We start from the raw sequence: 22,127 nt of genomic DNA, 5'->3' as shown, positions 1-22,127 counted from the left end.
TCCAAAAGACAAGGTGCTCTTAAAATCTGCAGTGTAGACAGATCTGTGCAGAGTCACCAGGGGTCTGGGGCTGCCCTGCTGTTCTGGGTACCCTGTTTATCCCCAGGGGGACACCCAAATGTACTGGCAAGGCTAGGTGGACCCTTCTCTGACTGACCAAGAACTTGGCTCATGTGTAAAAGTGTGTGTCTGAAGGAGCCGTCTTGGGAGTGTATTTCTTCTGAATGACTGTCAGCATCAAGAAATGGTGGAGACAGCTTCCCAGCCCAATGGTTAGAATGTTGAAGGGGGAAAAAAAAAGCCAATACAAATGTTGATGAGCTAAAGCAAGTCTGTGATCACAATCAATAGAGTCATATGCGACACCACTTGCAACCTTGGGCAAACTTTTAAATTAGTTATTTAAACTGTAAGGGCTATTAGCTTTGATATTGACTCAGTTGGATATTCCCACTGGTTTTCCTCTTTGGCCCATCCACTCTTAGCAATCCCATGGGTTGGTCTTTCATGTTGTGAGCTATCTTTCCGCATGGTTACAGATCCCTTTTCTAGTTTCCTTTTCATTTTTTTATGCAAATGTATAGGATACTATTGGTTTTTCATTCATTTCATACTCATCATAATAGTCATAAACATTTAGTGTTTATACTTACAGAGCTCATGTGTCTGGGCAAATCAAATATTGAAGATGTCAGAATAAGAACAGTATTGGTAACCCTATCAAGTTTCAAACAATTCAGGGAGTTGCTTTGGCATTTCACCCATTTTTCAAGAGGTGCACAGATGTCAAAGTTCGTGATTCTTTGGTTAGTTATGCTTACAACAAACCTGCTGCTGGAGTATTGAAATGCATTCCTGGAGAAGGCATTTTAGAAATCCTATTTAAATTCACAGGAGCAGCTTGTAGGAAAACTGACTAGGAGGTACTAAAGAAGGGGTAAGAGTGTGCCGAGAGTGCCAACAGTGTGCTTCTTTGAGGGACCATGGCCCTGTTGGTGGCCCATTTATGGAGGTACAATCATTTGCTGAATGGACTTATGTGGTAGTCACTGATTTTTCCCATTGCTTTCACTACAATCAGTAGTCTGTACATGAGCCTTCCAGCCCATCTCCAGGTCTGTTTAAAGGGTACATTCCCAGAAGTAGGACCACTGGACTAAAGGGTCTGTGCATGCTTTGTTTGGGGGGCATGACCGAACCCCACAAAAATTGCACCAAGCTACTTGCTCACTGAGATGCAGAATGCTTTCTTTACAAAATCTTACCAGGCTCAGATCTTTGTGCAATGGAACTTTAGCTTTGGCCTAATTTGTATTCTTTTAACGAGTAAAGTTGAGAATCTTGTCAGAGTTTCATGAACCATCTGTATTTTCTTTCCTGTGAGTTCTTTGTCCATATCTTTGGCCTCTTTTTCCACTGGGTATCATATATTTTCCCTTTTTGACTTAAATTAAGATGATGAAACTGTTTTACTGTAAAATGTTACCATTTTTTCCCCTGGTGCCTAAGTTTTATTTTAATGTGTGTGAGCATGTCATTATTTTCTTTTATGGTTTCTGGATTTTGTATCACCCTTCCACTCAAAGATAATTTTAAAAAATCTTGGTTTTCTTTGAATACTTTTATGATTTAACTATAGAGAAATTAAATTTGTGATTTATCTAGGATTGATTGCATATAAGGCATGAGATAGGAACCCAGCTTGCTTTCTTCTGGATGGTTGCCCTGGCACCCCAATGCCACTCCCTGGGAACCTTCTGTCTATTGCCACACATGACAACATTCGTCACTGGAGAAGAAACCTTTTTCTCCTGTCTCCTGGGTTCACTGCCTGGGCCTGCAAATTGGCCTGACTGAGGAAAGATGTTCCACAAAAAGAGAAACCAGTTAATATATGCAGTGATGACCAGCTCAAGGGCAGCTCATGTTACATACCATCTTAACCTAAAAAACAATAGACCTGCATTGACAAATGCAGTGACAAGATTCAGGAAAAGGACATTGAGTTTCTAGGGCAGCAAATTGTGGGAAGGTAAATATATAGGAGAATTAATGGAAAATAAGAGTCAGCTGTGCTGTTTGCTATGTAGATTCTCTGTCATGTTCCTGGGCTGGTAAGTGTCTAGAGTTATCTCAGATGATGAACTTCTATCCTTCTGAGTGGGAGGGGACAAATTCATATCAAGTTTTAGGGAAATACTTGGAGAGCAAAAGAACTTTTCTAGTATCTGCTATTTCTCAATTGCCTTCAGTTCAAAATAATCCTCATGCCAACGTAACTATTTGCTGATGTTATATTCTGCTCTCCTTCATAACATAAATCATTCCTTTCTGTTTCTTCATGAAATGAACTGCAATTTGCCCTTATGTAATTGCTGTTTTTCCCCTCTGAATAGAATATAACTTCTGAGGCAGAAATCACCCTGATACTCTATTTTTTTTTCATTGTTTTAGTCTGTAAAGTGTGTGTGTGTCTGTGTGCAGAGATGGAGCAGGCTGTGATGAGGTAGATGAGGAGGGAGAAAGATGGTGTGACATGATTTCAAAGAATCCAGTTCTAAAACCCTACATTCAGATGAAAAACTGATTACTGTGAAAGGTCCTGGCTGTAATGATGACAGTTTTAAACAGAATGAGGGAAGATGGTGAAATCATGAGAATGTGAGGCTTGTCATTTGGAACAGGCTCCAGTTACTTTCAAATGCCCACAATGGCCAAATACCCATTTCCATATTAACTGAGCTCTGAGGTCATAGTCTGTCTTACTGAAATGGGATGTATCAAACAGAATGTTGAGAAGCAATCTCTATTATTAAAAAACAGGGCAGAATTGCTACCTGGTACTCAACCAGAATTAAATGGAGTTTCGCAAAGCTAAATAATTTATTGCTAAAGGAACAACTTGAAATAGTATTGCTCACCAAAATGCACCGTATTTACCCAGCAAGGAGGGACAATGAGAATCGTTATATTTAAAATTAGACTTTGGAGTTAAAGTTACTAATTTCTGTCATCTAAATAGTGCAATTATTAATAGCTCTGTCACATTTCTATTTCAAACAAATAGATACATCATCCTGGCTGAAATGAGGAGTCACACACATGAGAGCATGAGAAACAAATCTAAGCCAGTAATGAAGGGAGAATATTTTTCTGAAAAGCAATGTGATTTGCAGACCTCCTTGGGGATTCTCAAGGGTCTAAAAATGATGCTTAGGACTTTCTTGAGGACATGAACTCTGAGAAATTTATGGAATTTCTGACATTTGCAAATTGTAAGGACAAAAGTTTGAATCTCTGAATGTGTCCTAAGATCCTCTGCCTCTCTGTGAGGGACTTGTATAACAGAGTGTTTATAATTTGCAGTGCCTTCTCCATGACCCCATTCCGAGTGCTCACTCACTTCCCGTTCCACCTCCCCATCCCAGACATGGCACAGAAGTAACAAGGCTACGATGAAGTAGGCTACGAGAATTTCCGGCTCTGACTAGATCAGACAGTGGATGGCATCTATCTTATATAATAGGTTAGACATTTGACAGCTACCCTTTTGGAAACTGTCATCCAAGACTGATTTTTTTCCCCTCTTCTATGTCTGTGGATGGGAAAAGAAATCTGATGCTTATTAGGGATATTTAAGGAATGACTTACAGGAGACTTTCTACAATTTAACGTCTTTCTAGCCTGCTGGGACCCTCAGAGATTGACCGACTTTGCTCAGCTAAATATATCACACAATGTAACAAGCACGGGACAGAGATGCAGTGCACTTTTTATTTTTTTAATTAAACAGATAAAGTACAGACACTGGGTTTATTAGTTTTCTAAAGAGACAACTTGACTTTCAATAAAGAATTTGTTTTTAGAATGCAGGTTGGATGATTATTTTGAAAGAACTATGGTTGGACAATTATTGTAAAATAAATGACAATTATTATAAAATAAATAAGCAACAAAAGCATTTATTTCTTTTAAATAAACTTTTTCAGAGTCATGATAATTCAGTTTCTGGTTTTCATGGCATTTGAACTTTTAAAATAGTATTTCTTTCCCCACTCCTTGTAATGAATTGAACAGCATTTTGTGGGGGCGGGGCAAAGCTTATTTTAATAGTCTCTTACCTGATTTGACAAGGCCATGTTTGTCTTAAAAGCATTATATTGTGATGTAATTATTTTTCCTCTAGATGATAGAAAATAATTTCATGTGGTATTTAGCCTAGAAACCTTGTGGAATTTTGCTGAAGAACCCCTATCTTTTTTTTTTTTTTTAATTGTTTAGTGAGTCTCCAAGTCCCTGTTTGTTTATTTTATCCTGTGCTCTCTCACTAGGTATGGGAGTTGAGAAGTTCACTAGGCTTCTTTCTGGGCTCCTGCCTTTGGAGCCTCCTTGTACATATGTCCCCTCATTCCTCACCCAGTCACCAGCCTGAGCTAGGTTTGCTTTCAGGTGCCTCCCTCAGCCATGTCCTCCCTGGTCCCAAGCCCCCAAGGGACACTGCCTCCAGTATCTGGACCACAGCAGCTTCCATTTGGGATGGCCTTTCCCTCCCCCACTAGCCTCATGCTGACCCAAGCAGACCGTGGTCAGATCCTCCGCTGCTGGGCCCTTTGTCTGGCACACCCCCTCCCCCGCATGCCTGGCCAACCCCCCAGCCTGCTTCCTGGGGACAGTCTGGCACCCCTGTGGCCTGAGCAGCATGGGCCTCAATCTGGGCATCTGTGGTCTTCCTGGGTGCCTCTCTTTCTCTAAAGCCCTATTGGTTTATAATATTTCCCTAGCTGCAGAAGCTGGGAACAAAACTCAGAGAACTGAATCTCTTAAAATTGCATTCTGCCTCACTCAGATGGGTCTTGATCGATAGCACGCTTGATTAGCTTGGGCATCATGCCACAGCCGTGGCCTGCAGGAGAACGTCGGCGAGTACTAAGTTTTAAAATAGAATCTTAACGAAACTAAAAGAAAAAAAAGTATGACATTCGTACATAGTCCACCCTTAGGATGAGGCAACAGAAGCGCGGGATGTGCCTGGGTTTGTGTTTTGCTGGGTTCTGCTGTGGAGGGGAGGCTGGATGACGCCTGACTTGGCAGGTCTGTTCGCTATGCGGAAACCCATGGCTATTTTTCCCCTGGGGAGGTGCAGTGTGGCCTCTGGGGTGTGTGCTCTGACTGACTTGTGACAACCCATCTCTCCTGTCTCTCAAGGGAAGCCATCAGCCGCATCTGCGAAGCCGCCCCTGGTGCCAAGGGAGCCTTCAAGAAGAGAAAGGTACTGCCTGGGCTGTGTCTACCTGTGTCTTCTCCCTCCTTCCTTCCTCCTCTGCCACCACTGGCATCTCAATCACCAAAACCTTTGGTTGAGGCTTAGCCTATGTTCTGGTCAGCCTATGGGGGACAAGAAGAACCAGGTAGTACTCCAGATTCCGAGTACAGGGGTTAGGAGGGCATCTGAGAACAGAGATGGGGAACCTTCTCTTTTAGAGTAGGTAGTACCTACTAGAAAGTCCTGGAATTCCTTATGGTTTTCATAATGAAAATGGTGAAAACAATGGCAATTTCTGGACTCTACCACTTGGGTACAGAATATCTGGAATGCGACCCAGGCATTTCTATTTTTAAATATTCTGATAGGAGATTCAAAAACAGTGCATGCCTGGTTAAGAAGAAGTGTTAATTAGCATACCCAAAGAGGGTAAGTTCTAATCTGAAAAGGAAGGATGGGGCAGTCAGCAGTGGACAGAGAGGCAGGAGTGGGCAGTGCCCACTCAGGTACCCAGAAAGAAGATGCCTGCCTGGAAAACACCACCTGTCAGTTCCTGTACCAAGGACATTTCTGATAGATGATGCATCAGTAAGAGCTGAGCTGTCTGGTCCATCCATGCTTCTACTGGCTCCAGGTCCATTGGATTCTAATGGAACCATCTATGTGAGGACCAGCCTGAAGGATAATCTGGCTAGAGGATTTGTGTTCTATTTCCGTCAGAGTTCTCAGGACTCCATGGGGTTGCTCATCAGCCCCATGAGCTGGTCCCTTTCATTAGAGGATGAGTAATATGATTCTTCTGGGATGAAACATGATTCTGAGCCTGCAGAGCTACAGGTAGGCCCTTGCCAGCGACACTTTCCCCAGGTTTAATCCCCCATAGGACACATCCATATGCCAGAGGCTGCTTCTGACACTCTGCGAGGGTCCTCATCTCAGTCTGTGTACATCAGACATTTTACAATTTGATTATTGCACATTCTAGATTTTTCAGTTGCCTGTGAATACATAAGGAGGGCGGTTGGGTGAAGCAATGGGCGTGTGGGAAAGAGAAACTGCATAGAGACTGGGACAGTGTGTCCTTCAGTGAGTCAAACTCTAAACAACACTGCTTGATTTCCCAGCCTCCCAGCAAAATGCTGTCCAGCATCTTGGGCAAGAGCAACCTCCAGTTTGCGGGCATGAACATCTCCCTGACCATATCCACAGCCAGCCTAAACCTGCGCACGCCAGACTCCAAACAGGTCTGTAGCTCTGTCCCCCAGGGCCACGCCTGGGAGTTTCCTGGGACCTCTCTTCCAGCTGTAGTGGATCCCCGTGGAGCAAATCGTGTCACGTCTTCCCCAGTCTGCAAAGTTTGGTCACTTCCAAGGGTTGCTCACCGAATGATAGGAATTATTATGCTTATAACCTAAGTATTTACATTTAATTATAATACATATACATAATTAAAATATGATTATATATATATAATTCTGCATAAATTACTTTTTCTTGAGGATAGTGCATGAAATCACTGCCCTACTCACAATGTGAAAGGGCAGCCTATGCGTGCAGGCGCCTCTTCCTGTCCTTGTCCTCCCTGGTGTTCTCTGACACCTGGCGCTTTGGCTTGGCAGTCCACATTTTCTCACCTTTGAAATGGATGACCGGTGCGGTTGACTGGCAGTGTTTTTCCATCAGTGGTTCATTATCTGGGCTTCTCGGTGTTGTGAGTGTCGTGGGGCTGTGGCCTGTGACAGGCCTGCGTGGGCCGGCTCCTTGCTGACAGCGAGGCCGCGTGCAGAGTGGCTGTTAGGCAGGCCGGGCTCCTCCGAGCTGTCTGTCTTAGGTTTCTCTGAGGGTTCATTCTTTCAGCTGGAAAAGTGGGTTTCTGAGTAGCTGTCCTGGGTACCAACAGGATATTCTGAAGTCAAAGAAGGGGAAATCCTGGGGACTTTAATGGGGGGTGGCCTTCAGCCCGGGGCTCCCTTGCTGGCAGTGAGCTGGAATTCAAATGTGTCTACACAGCAGAAGACAGGCAATGAGCTGACTTGTGAATGACACACTTCTTGACTCTGGAAGTGGGTTACCAGGGAGCATGTTTACACTCACTGATTTCCATAGTTCCAGGCAGACAGTCAGCAATGCCCACCCCTCCCCCACTTCATTTATTCCTCCAACCCCAGATGTTGAAAAAAGTTCTAGATCCTCCTCACAATACCTGAACAGTCAGCCTCACTGTTTTTATTCATTTTATATATTCAAGTTTTCCTGGATCCTGAGTAGTTTTGCAGGTGCAAACTGCTGAAGTAGGCATTTTAAAACATTTTACTTTATCTTATAATTTGGTTAGACTTTTACTTCTACTTTTACAGAAGCACCGTTAGAAAAATCCATTAGACAATAGGATTAGGGCTTTTACTCTCTCCCCACAGGCCTGAGGGGCCACTCACAGATGAACCTGGTTATATTGGGACAGAGACCAGAGTGCTGTTCCCACCCCCAAAAATTTACTTCAATGTCATTACATTGTCTTTAAAAAGATAAAAATAGCATGGAAGATGTATGTAGCTTTTTAAATTTAGGGCAGCTTCTAATTTACTCAGTGTCTATTAAATTCCAGTGTATGCTGCAGTTTATAATGCTAATGGAAATTTCCCATTTTAAAATTAACTTGGAATGTCCTCGCTGGCTCTTGAATTGATAAATTAGAAGAGTGCCCGAGATAGCACTGATTTTGAGTTTCGGATGCAGGCTTTCTAATTTCTATGCGCTTGGTACAAATGGGGTAACATGGGGGACACACACACTTTCTCCATTCTAGCTTGGGATCTATATCAAAGACCCCACATCTTTGGAATTAGAAATTGCACATCTAAAATGTTTTGGTGTAGAGAGAAATGTTTGGTGAGACCTGCTTTCCTTTATAGAGTTACATGGATGTTAAGACTCCTCATCTGGCCACAGCCCATCCAGGTGCTCACTTTGGAGCCTGGAGCAAGTGACTCCTCCTCTGGGTCTCAGGCTGCTCATCTGTAAAATGGGATCAAGGTAGTTCCTACATACATCACAGCCTGTTGTGACATTCTAGTGTGCCAATTCTGGCAATGCAGCTAGATGGACTGGTGACACACGGCTGAGCCCAATAAAGGCTGTATGTTTTTGTTTCTTTCATAACTGCTAGTTTCAGATAGGTACCTCTTTGACCAATTTTCAGGAAACCTTGTTGATTTGTATGTCTGCCAGCAAACAGTTGGTTTTCCAACACATGGTGTAGTAATAACAACACCTCCCTTCTTGTTTGTGTCCGGCAGATTATAGCAAATCACCACATGCAATCCATATCCTTCGCCTCGGGGGGAGACCCGGTAAGTCCTTGAGTTGTTTGCTTTTTCTTTGTCTTGAATTTCTGAGATGGGTCCTGCTTCATAAATGCTTCTTAAAACACTACAAAGAAAGTAAATTATGATGCCAACTACAATATTTGCCCCCTGATTTCATAAATTGCTTCTGGGTATCATTTTGTTAGGAGTAACCCAGAACAAGGTGCCCACCATCCTTCAAGCCTTAGTAATGAGTGTCTTCCTAGTTTTCCAGAGCTACCAGGTATTCTCATCTCCCGACTCTTTGCGTGCCCTGCTTGGTTCCTCTTTTTCAGTGGTACCTCTGTTAGGTAGGCCCTTCATCTTTATATTTTAAGTCGACTCAAAGGCTGAGAATTTACTTAGTCTGGTTTATTCATAAGTATTTAAAGTTGGCATTTTTTCCCTCCCAATTTAGCTCTGTAATCTTTTAATGGCTTGCTTTGCAAACAGAGAAGGAGCTGCAGAGAGAAGGAGAGAATGGAGAACAGAATGGGAATATTCTATAGAAGGTGGGCTGACCAGGGAATTTGCTGCCCTGGTTGGTTGGGAATGCTACATCATGATGACATGGTTCAGTTTCAGTGTTCAGGAATGCAGGACCCAGAACCCATGCCTCTGCTGGCAGGGCCAGGGCCCGCTTGCTGTTGGCAATCTGAGCCTTTGAAAAAACTGAAGCAGGAAGCCAGTGTCCAGGGAACAAGGTACAAAGGGAATTGGCAAGAAAATGATATCAGCCCTTTGCAGCAGTGAGTGGGAGAAAAAACTCACCCTGAGAATGTTGTCATATTATTTTTTCTTAGTCTGGGTAGTTTTCACCAGTCCAGGGAAAAATTTAAAAATTAGGACAACAGAGTTTGTTTTTCTTAGAGTCAAATTTACTCACAAAACCTGTTCTATATCCTAGGAAGATGTCCTTTTGTGTTAAGTAGCCTTTTTACAATAAAAGAACAGTGACTTAGAGGTGGCATTTTCTAATTATTGTCTTCCAATCAAACCCACCCAATCTAGAGATTGTATCTGTGGAAGAGGCACATTCCCTGTTTGCACCCCACTCCCTTTGCCTATATCTCTATCTATCTGCAACTGCTAACCGCCTGCCCAGATCTGGGATCCCCAGCCCTCCTTGTTCTCAGGGCTATTATCTCAGTGCCCAGAGTTCTTTCTCATCTAGCAAAACTGTATAGTCAGACAGGAGGCCTCCCACTAAGGGCAAAAGTCCTGGCATGTGGAACATACTGGGAAACCAGTATCTGCTGCAAACAGCAGGCAGATAGATATTTGAATAGAAATAATGTGCTTTGACCAGCTGGAACAATGGAGCTCTCTAGGCAATAGTTCCTGGTCACTCCACCCTAGCTTATATCCTGGGATGCATCCCCCACAAATCTACACACCCTGCATACTTGCCCCACCTTTGTACTAATAAATGCAAAGCTGCCATTGGCTTCAGGCTGCACATTACTTCCGGTGTAGCCACTCTAGGCTTCTCATTGCTCCACATGGACTTTGAGTAATCTCTCTCATCCTGTGCCGCTCCCAAAGCTGCTGCTCTGTGAGGCGACAGGAACCATAGTTTCTTAAATTTGGAAGGTAACCCAATGTGAAAAAATAAAAGGCAGCAGCAGCGCACACTTACATCAAGAGCTTGCCTCAAACCTCACCTGAAGGATGGAGCTAGGAACGGGGAGAGAGACCTGGAAAGTGGAAAGGCAAAGCACAGCACACTGGTTGGTGTTTGGAATTATTTTATCCTCCAAGATGTCCACAGGACAGTGAACTGCTTCTGGACAGAAAATGTCATGTTGCCAGGGGATAGGAAAGCTGGTTACTTTCCATTTTAACCAATACAAGTGAATTCACATTATGTATGAGTTTCCAACTGGTCTGTAACCAATTCCAAACTAGTTTATTACCATTATGATTAATAGATGTTTTAAATAAAACCAATACCAAGTTCTATTTGTTGTTCTGCTACAAGTATATATGTCACTTAGAGAGTTGTGCCTCAGTTTACCAGGTAAGAAAATGCTATTTTGAAATGTCAAGGCACATTGAAAACACTGTTAATCCCTTAACAAAAACCACAACACTGACCATTGCCTATTATTATTAGTGGGGTTACGTGATCACCCAAAGAATGCCAGAATCTTGGTCAGGCTCAGAAAGTCAGGGAGAAAGAAAAGAGTCAGATACATACAGAAGAGACCCTGTCTTTGGAACTTGGACGTTCACTGTGAGGCTGCGTGATGTGAGGAACACGGTTCTGAACAACAGTAACTCTGCCACTGTGCCTGAGAGGGCTAGTGCTGGCTTCTGAGGGGCTGTCTGAGTGATGGTGACACATCACGTCTGTTTCTGGTCTCGCTTGGAGCCACAGCAATTTCTCAGGCTAGAGTCACAGCTTGAAAAAGAATTTCCTTGTCTATGCTACTGGTATTGATGCAAATTCATCCTGTTACTCAAATACATTCGCAAATGAACTATGTACAGGCTTCTTGTGTTTGTGCTTTTTATTGAACTGTGAGCCCTAATCACATTTTGAAGTTAAACACTAGTAAACACAGAAATGCAGGAACTTTCCAAGCGACATGGTTACTAGGATGGATCAAGTTTTGCTGAACGGAAGCTCTGCTCCTAGTGGGACTGTGGGATTGGCCGCCATGGTGTGGAGTCTTCCAAGCTCAGGATCTCCACTGCCCTGGGCACCAGACAGTTCTTTCACAGAGCTCTGCTTTTCAAGTCCACGCTTCCATCATACATCATCGTGCACAAATGTGACATTAATTTGCTTCACGTGAGCCAAAGGCATCTGGTCTGACTGTTCTTTTCTCATTCTTTAAAAGCTGGCACCCATAATGCTGAAAACCCAACTGCCAATCTTGGCACAGAGATTGCATGACACAGCAGTGGTTCAGATGATCCTGGAGATTCTCGCATTAATTTTATGATTATCATGGAAACGAAGACACAAAATTAAAAAGAAATTCTGGTGACATCTCAGATATTGGAGAACATGCCTGCCCAACTCAAGTGTTCCATGTATCTCAGTTTCAGAATCACTAGTATTCCCTAAGAACCCTCTGATATTAGCATCTCCTAAAACCAGAAAGTGTCTGTAATTACAAGTCACTATCCAGATTTTTGCCAATACCTTCAGAGTTTAACTAGATTTTTCCTTGACAGAAATGACCAGAAGCCCAGGCCATTGATTGGTTTGACTGTCTCCCACTCTCCTTCCAGAGTTAGCCTGTAAATGAGCCAGTGACAGTGGCTGAGCAGGAAGAGAAAGCAGCTTAGCTGGGCTGCATTCTGCAGAATGGCGGCAGGGAACACCCCTCCTGTCGAGAGAGTTGCTGAAAGTGCCTTTCCTCCCCGATTTCCTGGGTGCTTGTGAGGTCGGGGCTGATGTTCAGAAAGGGCCTGGCACCCCACACAGTCCTCATTCATTCTGCCTTTTCCCTTTGTTTTTCTGGAGCACAGTAGAGAGAGGAGGGGTCTTTCTATTGCCCAAAGTGAGTAGCAGTGAAAGAACTTGGTGGAGAATCTTTCAGATATTGAACACAATGGCCTTGGAACTTTTGTATCAAAGCAGTAACTCTTGGGAAAGAGCTGTCACTGCAGAGATCTTGACCAATTGCCCCCCTGAGCTGTTTTTGAATGTTAGAAATGTCAACTTTTCAGGGAAGTCTTCCCACTTTCAAGAATTAAGAGAATTATTGGCTCCTCTGATGGCTTTGACACAGAAATGCACGTGCTTGCTGGACCCATATGAGGTCACAGTCTTCCCCCAGCATTGATCAGATGGGAGGCTGGCAGGGACACGCAGACCTGACACATGCGGTGACACTTCTACATGGATCCCATGGTCCTGAGACACCTGTTTTTATTTAGATGAAACTTTTATTTCTGTTTATAAAGTTGTGACTGCTCATTGCAGAAACAGGAAAACACAGAAAGAATCATGTTAATCATGTCACCAAAAGATGGTATGATTATTATTTGGAAATAGTTTTTAACTTATTTTTTAGCAAAAATTAGTCAAGTTTTTAGCTAGTGGAGGAAAGTTGGCAAAGATGCTTGCGAGGCAGTGGATGCAGGGGTCAAATGAATTTAAACAGTTCAAGGGGAGAAACAGCAAGACCTCCCCCTTTAACATTTTGTAGCAACTTAAAAGGATTAAATCACAATTTCTGTCCAGGAAGCAAAGAACTCTTCTATCCCATCCACCCATGAGGGGTGTTTGTAGCCAACCTTGGACCAGCGAGTCTGAAGTTCCGCCAAGTGGCCCTAGACCAGTGGCAGTGTCTCCTGGAAGCTGGTCAAAATGCACATTTTGCGTCATTGGAGTGGGGCTCAGCAATTTGTTTTAACCAGCTCTGAAGACATCCTGAGGCCAGCTCAAATGTGAGGGTTGCTATGTAGACAGAGCTGCCCACAGGGTTTTCAATCCTGGTTCTTGTTAGAGAGAGAGCTTTTGAATGTCCCAGATGCTTAGGCTCCATGTTCAATCCCGGTCAGTCAGATTATCTGGGAGTTAGGATGCAGGCGGCGGAGTTTCAAGCTCCTGAGTAACCCAGTGGGCAGAGGACGCTGGCCTTCAGGTCCTGGCTGCTCAGAGGATGGATGGACGGAAGCGCCAGTGCCATGGGCCAGCTGACTGTAGATGAGGAACATCAGGCCTGATCGGACCTGCTGTCTCAGCACTTGTGTTTCATAGCAAGCCCTTGACTCCTGCCCACTGCACAGCTTGAGAAACTTGATTCGGGGGACTGGCGTTGGGCATATTGCACTGTGTCCGTCTGTGCTATTGTTTGTGATAGTGACACAGACACCTCATTTTTCTTTGGCAGGACACAACAGACTATGTTGCATATGTAGCCAAGGACCCTGTTAATCGCAGAGGTAAGCAATGTTTGACCCTTGTCACCTCTTGTCTGTACATAGTTGGCTAAATATTACTACTGGATACCCCTCATTTCCTCAACCCCTTCACCAAAGTGAGCATGTGTCATGTCTTACTGGTAACCATGATTGAGGTGTGCAGCAGTTAAGGGTGGCACACACCTGGCCAGTTAGGAGACACTGGGCGACTGTAGTGCAAACACACACATGCCCTGCTACACCTGCTATAGTTCGGGCAACCTGATTTGGATCCTGCAGCCCCACTCATATTCTTGATATATAGCCCCTTGACACATGGAAGTTTTCAAAAAACTTCCTGTCCTTCTGCCTGAATCCAGCTCCTTATTGCATCCACTGCCGACTAAGCCACCCCAAGCTCATGCCATGTTTCCTTATACCCCCAAAGCTGCTGGGGCCTCCAACACAGATTAGGTCGGGGACTAGAGGCATAGACCCTTCCTCCACACCTACCACCCCATTTCTTTGATCATTTATAAAATAAAAGCTCCAACCCCAGGATGCTAACAAGGGTGGGTGCAAACATGGGGTGCATTGCCCCTGAATTCCAGTCAGATTAACTGATTCATGAGCTGGCTCTGCTGAGATCTTTTCTCTGTGAGGGCCCAGAAAGATGTTTTTTTTTAATGTTGGTGTGATCCTGTCTCTGCTCATTCACATCATCGCCGCATCCACAGGACCCTGTGTGTGCTCACCCCTACTCTGTTACCATTTCTCATCTCCTATGACACCCCTAACTTCCCCTCTGACTCCACTGACCTCTGACTTGGGCAAGCATGTGCCTCAGGGTTTTGTACCAGCTGGGACCCCTACTTGGTGCATTCTCGCCCCAGATCTTCCCTTGGTTTATTCTCTGAATTCCTTGAGGCTTCTTCTCCAATGTCAGCTTCTAGATGGCCTTGCCTGGTCATCCTTATCACTCTATACTCATCATCCTCTGTTGTCCCCTTTATTGTACATTTTTGTCTTCATGGTTGTATGTAACAGACATGTTTTATCATGTCCTCATGACTGCTGTAACTAATTACCACAAACTTTGTGGCTTACAAAAGAGATAACAACCAAATGGTATGCTGTCATTAACCAGAGTTCAAAGCCCCTGGGTCTTAACAACAGGTGCAAGAACCTGGGTAATTCTTCTTATTCAAAAGCCAAAGAGAACAAATTCTAGCTGTGACCCTGTCTCAACTTAAGTCCTCTCAAAGTGCTACATTTATTGCTCTACCACAACTTGAAGTCAAAGCTTACATCAGATTGTTTGAGATGTTTTGACTGAGGAATTGGCTTAAGGAAAGGGTCACTATGGATTCCCACCACCCATCTTGGAACTTATAACATCTTAGGCAGCTTGTACCCAGGTCCTCATTGGAAGTGAGTTTTTGGTTCTCTCTTGCCCTGGTTTCTTCCTAACTTCCATCCCTTCTGGCACAAATGCCCTGGTTAGCAGAGCAGTCTATCAAATAACAGACACCTAAAGATCCTGGGTAAAAAAACCTAGGATTATACCCAGCTACTTGTAAACTTGGTATAAAGCCAATTTATTGAGACAAGAAAAGGAAACTCCTTATCACATAATCTATACAAACGAAAAATGAAGAGAGAGAAGACCATACCACAGATGTTGTAACAAAAAACCCAGAGAACGATCTCAATCCTATAGAACTACAAAATCTGCCTGATGAGTTTAAGTTAAAAGTTAGACCCATGCTTTGAATTTAGAAAAAAAAAAAAAAAAGATGATCAGAAACTGAAACACAGTAAGAGAGAAAACATGACATTGCTACAAATAGAATTAATGGAGCTAAAAAATGTTATAACTAAATTAAAAAATATGATCGAGGGTAAAAGGTTCGGCGCGGTAAAGACAAGGAGAGCCAGGCTACATTTCTCAAAGGGAGGGAAAGTTTATTGCACCCCGGGCGGACCTCACGCACCCAAGGTGAGGGTCAGTGAAGCCGCGCACGTTGTTAGGGGGAAGCAGGGTTTTATAGGGTGAGGAGAGGTCAGGTGGGTAGTTGGGCTCCTCTGGCGGGAAAAGTTTGTGGGGCAGGTAGAGGTTCTTTGTCTGAGATGAGACTCGTAGGGGGAGGGGGGAGGCTCATTGTCTGAGTCCTCCAGGCAGGTATCCGCATTCCTGCCCCCCAGGTGGGCTTCCTGGTTGGCTTCTGCATTCCGGCCCCCTGCATGGACCTTTCAGAGGGCCCCAACAGTAGGCAAATACAAGCAATGGAGAGAATCAGAGAACTTGAATGCACAGTGGCAGAGAAAACACAAATAGAACAATAAAATTAAAAAAAAATAAAACACAGTATAAGAACTCTTTGGGATAATGTAAAGCAAAATGATACCATATCACAGGGGGCCCAGAAGGATGCTAGAAAGAACTTAATATAAAGAAACAATCACTGAAAATTTTAACTCAAGAAGCCAGATATCCTGATCTGTGAGGTCCAAAGAGTCCCCCCCAAAATAATACCAGAACTGTGCACTCCAGGACACATAATTGAACTGTTGTGAAGGGGAACAGAACCTACCTCAGCACCCTTGCCACCATAAAGCAGTCACAGATTGCTCCAGGCCTCTGAGGGCCCCTGCTCTGACTGACACCCCTAACTTTTATCACACTTTAGCAAAACATGCTTTTCTGAGAACCTACATGAGTGTCCAGTCTCAAAGTAGGCAAGGTGCAGGGAGTTGTGGGATGGTCACACTCATTAATGAGGTTGCTTTAGACTCATCTTTGTCAGGAAGGGTTCCTTGCAGGGGACCTGGGAAGTGTCAGTGTCTGTCTCTAACAGGCCCATGTCCCTTGCTCTCAAAGCTTGTCACATTCTGGAATGCTGTGATGGGTTGGCCCAGGACGTCATTGGCTCCATCGGGCAAGCCTTCGAGCTCCGGTTTAAGCAATACCTGCAGTGTCCTTCCAAGATTCCTGCTCTCCATGACCGGTGAGTGGCACAGTGCCCTTTCTGTGTTTTACTACCTTCCTTACACTCAGAAGGAGAAAACCACAAACTGCCACCCCAGGTGAGCTCTTGATAGATGCCATGAGATGCACTGGGCTTACTAAGCTTTCTGGGCTTGGGGACGCCTGGCCTGTGCTAGCCCAGTGTTTTCTGGGCTTGGGGATGCCTGGCCAATGCTGGCCTGGGGCTCAAGAAACGGACATTGGTAGGCAACATGTGGGCAATGAGCTGAATGTTCAGAAAAGCATTTTCTTGAAACTATAGTGATAGTAGCCAAGGTTACACAAAACATTGTAATATGTGCTCGTTCTGGCTCCTCTGTGCACGTGATAAATCCACATGTCGCCTCCTTGGGTCTGCATCATGCAGGTCACGCACTTCCCAATGTCCTTGCCATCGTAGTCAGCCCGAACCCGACTCAGAGCCTCCCTCGGTGAGGTCCTGTACTCGGGGCTGCAGTGACCCTTTTGATGTGCTGGTCTCTGCGGCCTCAGAGCTCATAGCCTTTTCTGTGGTCCTGAATAATTCTAATCTGATCTGCATCTCAGAGATTTTCTCTGTAAGATAGGAATAAGTGTGGTTGGGCAGTTTTAAATGTTAGGCGAAATAGTAAATAAGAACAAGATTTATAAACCATTTAGTTTATTACAAAAATGTTCAGGGTCTACCATTGAGTTTCCTAAGGGCATTAAGAATATTTCATGTAGCATCAAGCATTAAAAAGGAAGTAAAACAGGTCTCCTGCCTGCCTATGACTATGCAGGTGCCTCTACTTTTCTCCTTTTCCTAATAAACCTATCTTTTTAAAATGCAAAAAAATTAAATTAAATTGAAAGGAAATAAAATGGGCATATTTAGTATTCAGTACTTTATCCTTGATAGAATTTGCATAAGAAAAGCTTGCTATCTTAGTATATTTACTGTGAATAAAACTTTAGTTCTCCTAAATTTACATTTCCCTTTTCCCTTTTTCCCCAACCTCTAGAGTCACATTCTGTGACTTAGTCCAGAAGCAATATCTGCTGTTGCCTTCATTAGTGTGGAGGTTTTGTTATAGAGCAACCCCGATATTAAACGGGTTCCTGGCTGTGGGTCCTCACCCGCGCGCTTTAAAGGGACTTATGAATACTCTACTACAGACACATGCAAAAGGTTAATAAAAGGTTTATTTACAAGAGAAAAGGAAATAAGGAAAATGTACAACTCAGGACGAAAATAGGGAAATAAAGTCTTTAATGCGTCCTACCCAATCCGACGACCTGGAAACCCCAAAGTCACTCTCAGAGCTGACCGGACGCTGCTGCTGGCCAAGAGCCCAAAAATGGAGAGCCCCCAAAGCCCACGTGTCTGCCTTTTGTATCCACCTGGCTGCTTAACCCCACCCTCAGGTCCCAGCCACCTTCCCTTTGGTGGTGATGGGATTTGGAGTTCCCAGTGTCTTTGGCTTTGACCTGGGGTGGGGGTGGAGTCCACAAAGCCTATATGGAATTTGCTTTGGGACATCCTTTTCCCCCTAACAGTTTCTGTCATCTCTTGGAAATTTTCACCTGTCTTGAAAGAGACTTTATTTTTGTCTTTGTTTGCTGAGAGCGCTTGTCTTTTGGTCGTGGACTGGGTGACACAGATGTGGGTGAGACCTGTGGGGAGGTGACCATGGCAGCTTTTATCTTGATGTTGATTTTGCTCTTTTCCTTCCGGGCTTGTCCGGTTGTTTGTGACCCTTTTCTGTGGGTCCCCACTGGAAGATGTTTTAGACTTGTGGCAGGCTTTGGGGCCTTGCTCTGGGCCGACCCCATATGGATGGACTTTTACCCACGAGGGGATGGGTAACTTTGGGTGCTTCATTTAGAAACTAGACTCTTTGCCTCACCTGTATTGTTTCCTAGTTTTTATTAAAGTTCCTTCCCATTAAAGTGTCATATGTTTTGTGTTGATGCGGCGGATGGCAGAGCCCATTTAGAATAGGCAGGTTTGCAGGGTTTGGGCTGCCCCTCTCCCTGTCCTATAATAATTTGAGTTTATCCTACTTGGGGCTTTTTTTTTTTTTTTTTTTTTTGAGAGTCTTGGTTGTAATCAGTGCTTTTCATTAATTTTGGGAAGTTTTTGGTCATTGTTTTTCAAAAGATCTTCTGCCGCTTTCTGTCTCTCCTTTCCTACTCTTCTGCCATCATGGGTTGATCGGTTTCCTTAACGGCATCCCAGAGGTCTCTAGGCTGTTCGTTTTTCTAAATTCTGTTTTTCTTTCTTTATTCATTGTGCTTTCTTCTGCCTGTGGAAACCTGATGTTGAGCCCCTCTAAAGAATTTCTTATTTCAGTTGTTACAGTTTTCAACTTTAGAATACCTAATTGTTTATTTAAAAATTATTTCTGTCTCTATATTGATATTCCCTACTTGGTTAGACAACATTCCTTGGTGTTTAGTTTTCTGCGTGTGGTTTTTTTTTTTTTAATTCTCAGAACATATTTAAAGTAACTGATTTAAAATTTTTGTCTAGTTAGCCCAAAATGTGAGTTTCCCTGGGGGCAGTTTCATTGATGGTGTTTTTCTTATGTTACCATACGCTCTTGGCTTTTGCATGTTTCACTTTTTTGTTGTCGTTGCATGCTTCATATTTTTTTGTTGAAATTGAAAGGTTTAAATAATATAATGTGCCAAATTAGATTTCTCTTCTCCTCGGGTTGTGACTGCTTGTTTTAATGAGTTTTCTAAACTAACACCGTAAAGTCTGTATTTCTTGTCATATATGGCTACTGACGACTCTGTGTAGTTCACTTATTAGTTAACATTATGGAGGTTTCATTAAATGCCTGGGAATGTTCATTCTCCCAGTCTTTGCTGAGAGGCTGTGTTTCTGTCTTGGGCACACCTTGCTAAGTCTCCATTTCCTGCTTGTACAGGTTATAAGGTCAGCCAGAGAGGAGAACTAGGAACTCTTCACCCCTTGCCTGAGCAGGCACACAGCCCTATACATGCACACTACCCTATCATGCATGTGACCTTGTAGATTTCTAGAAGTTTGTAGAAGCTTATTAAAGTCCCTATGGACATCTCATTTCCTATCTTGTCTTTTTAAGCTTTCTGATTAGGCTGCTCTTTGACCCAAATGTTATCCACTGCCTCAGGGAGCTGTGATGTTAAAACAGTTGCCTCTAATTTTTTTTTTTACAAAAGTCCTGTGGAAGAGGCTTATTCCCCTCTAGGCAAGTGCTATATCACATGAAACAAAGATGGCCCTGGGGGTAGGGCCTTCTAGAGAATGACCAGATGGTCCATAGACTAACAGTTCTCAGAGATGGGACTTCCAAGGTTCCTCAATGTTGTGCTGCACCCTTCCCTGACTGTCCAGCTGCTGGTGATCCCTGCATATGCTCTGTTGGTTTTCAAGGCTACTATGAAGATTGGAAGGTAAAATGGCAAGATAAAATGCCACAAAAGTGCTATTCTTACAGCTGTTTTTTTGTTCTGTTTTTAATAAATACTCCCTCATTGCTGCAAACATCTGGTTAATTTCCAGGTTTATGAAAAGTTAATTGTGGGAAAAAAAATTTTTTTTGTTAGCTCTCCTGTTGCTTTTGAGGAGAGAGTTTTCAGAGCTCCTTAATTTGTCATTTCCCCTATTACCACTAAATCTCCATTTATTAGTTGATTTTGTGTTGGATAAATTTCATGATTTAGGAAATGTGTGTCTGTGTCTAGGGATCTAGTTATTTTTAAATATAAATTCTTTCTTTCCTAATTAAAATGTACTTTTAAAAAAGTCCTTTCCTGTTTCAGATATGACTGGAATTTCCCAAAGAGTAGAGCTATAAATAAGGCAGACATATTTGACTAAACCCTCATTTGCTTTCCACACATGCCTGAGACCTAGATGCTTGAGGGGTGATAACAGACATTAGAATTGTTGGTTTTGATTGCAAGCTAACTTTTGGCCCCCTGAAAATCCTGATTTAACAGAATGCAGAGTCTGGACGAGCCGTGGACAGAAGAGGAGGGAGAGGCCTCGGATCGCCCATATTATAACAGCATTCCAAGTAAGACACCCCCTCCAGGGGGGTTTGTGGATGCCCGACTGAAAGCCAGACCCCAGGCTCCTGACACAGCCCAGGTAAACTTACTCATTCCTCCTTGGATGGTGGTTAACTGAACTTTATTTTCAGGCTGGTGTTTCAGATAATCTTTGTCCGAATAACTCACAAACTTTCTCCCCTTGGATTTCATAAAGGAGAAAATTAGGGGAGCCTCTTGTTTCCACATCACATGTTATTAGTCAAAATCTTGGAATGCAATTGTGATTCCTGAGGTTTGAGTCTGAGGTTCCTCTCTCCATCCTAGGAAACATCCTATTAAACTGTGATCTTAATCAGGAGGAGAGAGAGTCTGAGGCTTTTTAAATGCTTTGGTGTCTCTGAAAAGAAAGTGGCTATAAGTTTTTAAAATGGTGAGAATTTTGTAAGTTTTTCTATTTAACTCATTTCTCTGATTTTCTCTCCAACTCAAAATACTACTGTGGCAATTTTCTCTAGAGTTATTATATCCATTTAATGTCTACCTTACTGAGTGACAATAGCACCAATAAATGTGGCAAAATAGCATTGAAATCCAGTGTCCACACCTCTGACACAGAATCAACTGTGGGGGCTTGCCTGGGCATGAATGGTGATATGAGGGTGTATGGGGGCGTGTTCTGACTCGTAGGGCTTCTCCAGCTGGAATTTCTTTTTGGTCATTTGAGTGTTGCAGCTGCATTTGGAGGAGCTCAATTTATGGCCACACATAGGGAGGGTTGTGAAGTAGTGAAAAGAACAGGGAGTGTGCATTCTTGATGAGATGCAGCCTCTTCACACCCACACAAGCTTATTTCCCAAATGTTCACACCCATTGTGCTGCATGAAGGGAAATCTGGGTGTGATCAGGAGTGCAGTGATCTCTGTACACTACCGCGGCTCTCAAAGATGAGGACATGAGAACAGAGTGATTTTTTTCCCCTTTATGTGTTAACGTGTGCTTATAGTTTGCAGGAAAAGAGCAAACTTACTACCAGGGACGACACTTCGGAGACCCGTTTGGTGAAGACTGGCAGCAAACACCTATCAGGCAAGGTGAGAGATGTGGGGAGGCTGGTAAGAAATGAAAAATAGCAAAGTAAAGTGCTCCCCTCCCTCTGGGTCATCTCCTGGGGAGTGGTGGAGTATCCACAGAAATACCTGCTGTCTGTGGGGCTGCAGGTCCCCACATGATTGTAGAGATGAAATAAAGGGCTGTCTGGGATGTCGCTGGTCTTCCTGAGATGATGCAAGGGCTGGCTTGCTCTCCTCAGCAGCCCCTGCGGTCATGCCCCTGGAGACGGTCCAGCTCCCTCCACTGGAGGGATTGCTGGCCAGGGGTGCTGCCCAGGCAGTGACCTCCCAGGGGCGCCTCCATCCATTTCAAACTGGAGTTGGTTGGGAATCTCTGAAGTGTTTTCTATGCTACCCCTAAGTGTCCACCTGCAGGGGCTGAGCCCCTATGTCCTCCAATCTAGTAACTAGTAGTTCTCCCTCTCTGCCTCACTCACCCAGGAATAAATGTGACACCCTCCTCAGGCAGAGATGGCCCCAGGGATACAACCCCTGTAGGGCCTGGGCACTTG

At 43.7% G+C, this 22,127-nt stretch overlaps 1 protein-coding gene across 1 annotated transcript in view; it reads left to right on the top strand.

Moving 5' to 3' along the window:
- The window catches only part of SHC3 (SHC adaptor protein 3), a 137,895-nt gene that overhangs the window by 79,141 nt on the left and 36,627 nt on the right, over positions 1-22,127 (top strand). The window contains exons 3-9 of the mRNA XM_037493644.2: positions 5,206-5,269; positions 6,388-6,507; positions 8,560-8,613; positions 13,461-13,512; positions 16,352-16,478; positions 20,453-20,603; positions 21,510-21,597. Of these exons, the coding sequence (XP_037349541.1) occupies positions 5,206-5,269; positions 6,388-6,507; positions 8,560-8,613; positions 13,461-13,512; positions 16,352-16,478; positions 20,453-20,603; positions 21,510-21,597 (656 nt within the window). The remainder of the gene's footprint in view (positions 1-5,205; positions 5,270-6,387; positions 6,508-8,559; positions 8,614-13,460; positions 13,513-16,351; positions 16,479-20,452; positions 20,604-21,509; positions 21,598-22,127) is intronic.

Source organism: Talpa occidentalis, unplaced genomic scaffold, assembly GCF_014898055.3.
Source record: "Talpa occidentalis isolate TD23 unplaced genomic scaffold, MPIMG_talOcc4v2.1 talOcc4.7, whole genome shotgun sequence".
Taxonomy (NCBI): domain Eukaryota; kingdom Metazoa; phylum Chordata; class Mammalia; order Eulipotyphla; family Talpidae; genus Talpa; species Talpa occidentalis.
The sequence above is the reverse complement of the archived record's forward strand: the minus strand, read 5'-3'. Positions and strand labels throughout refer to the sequence as shown.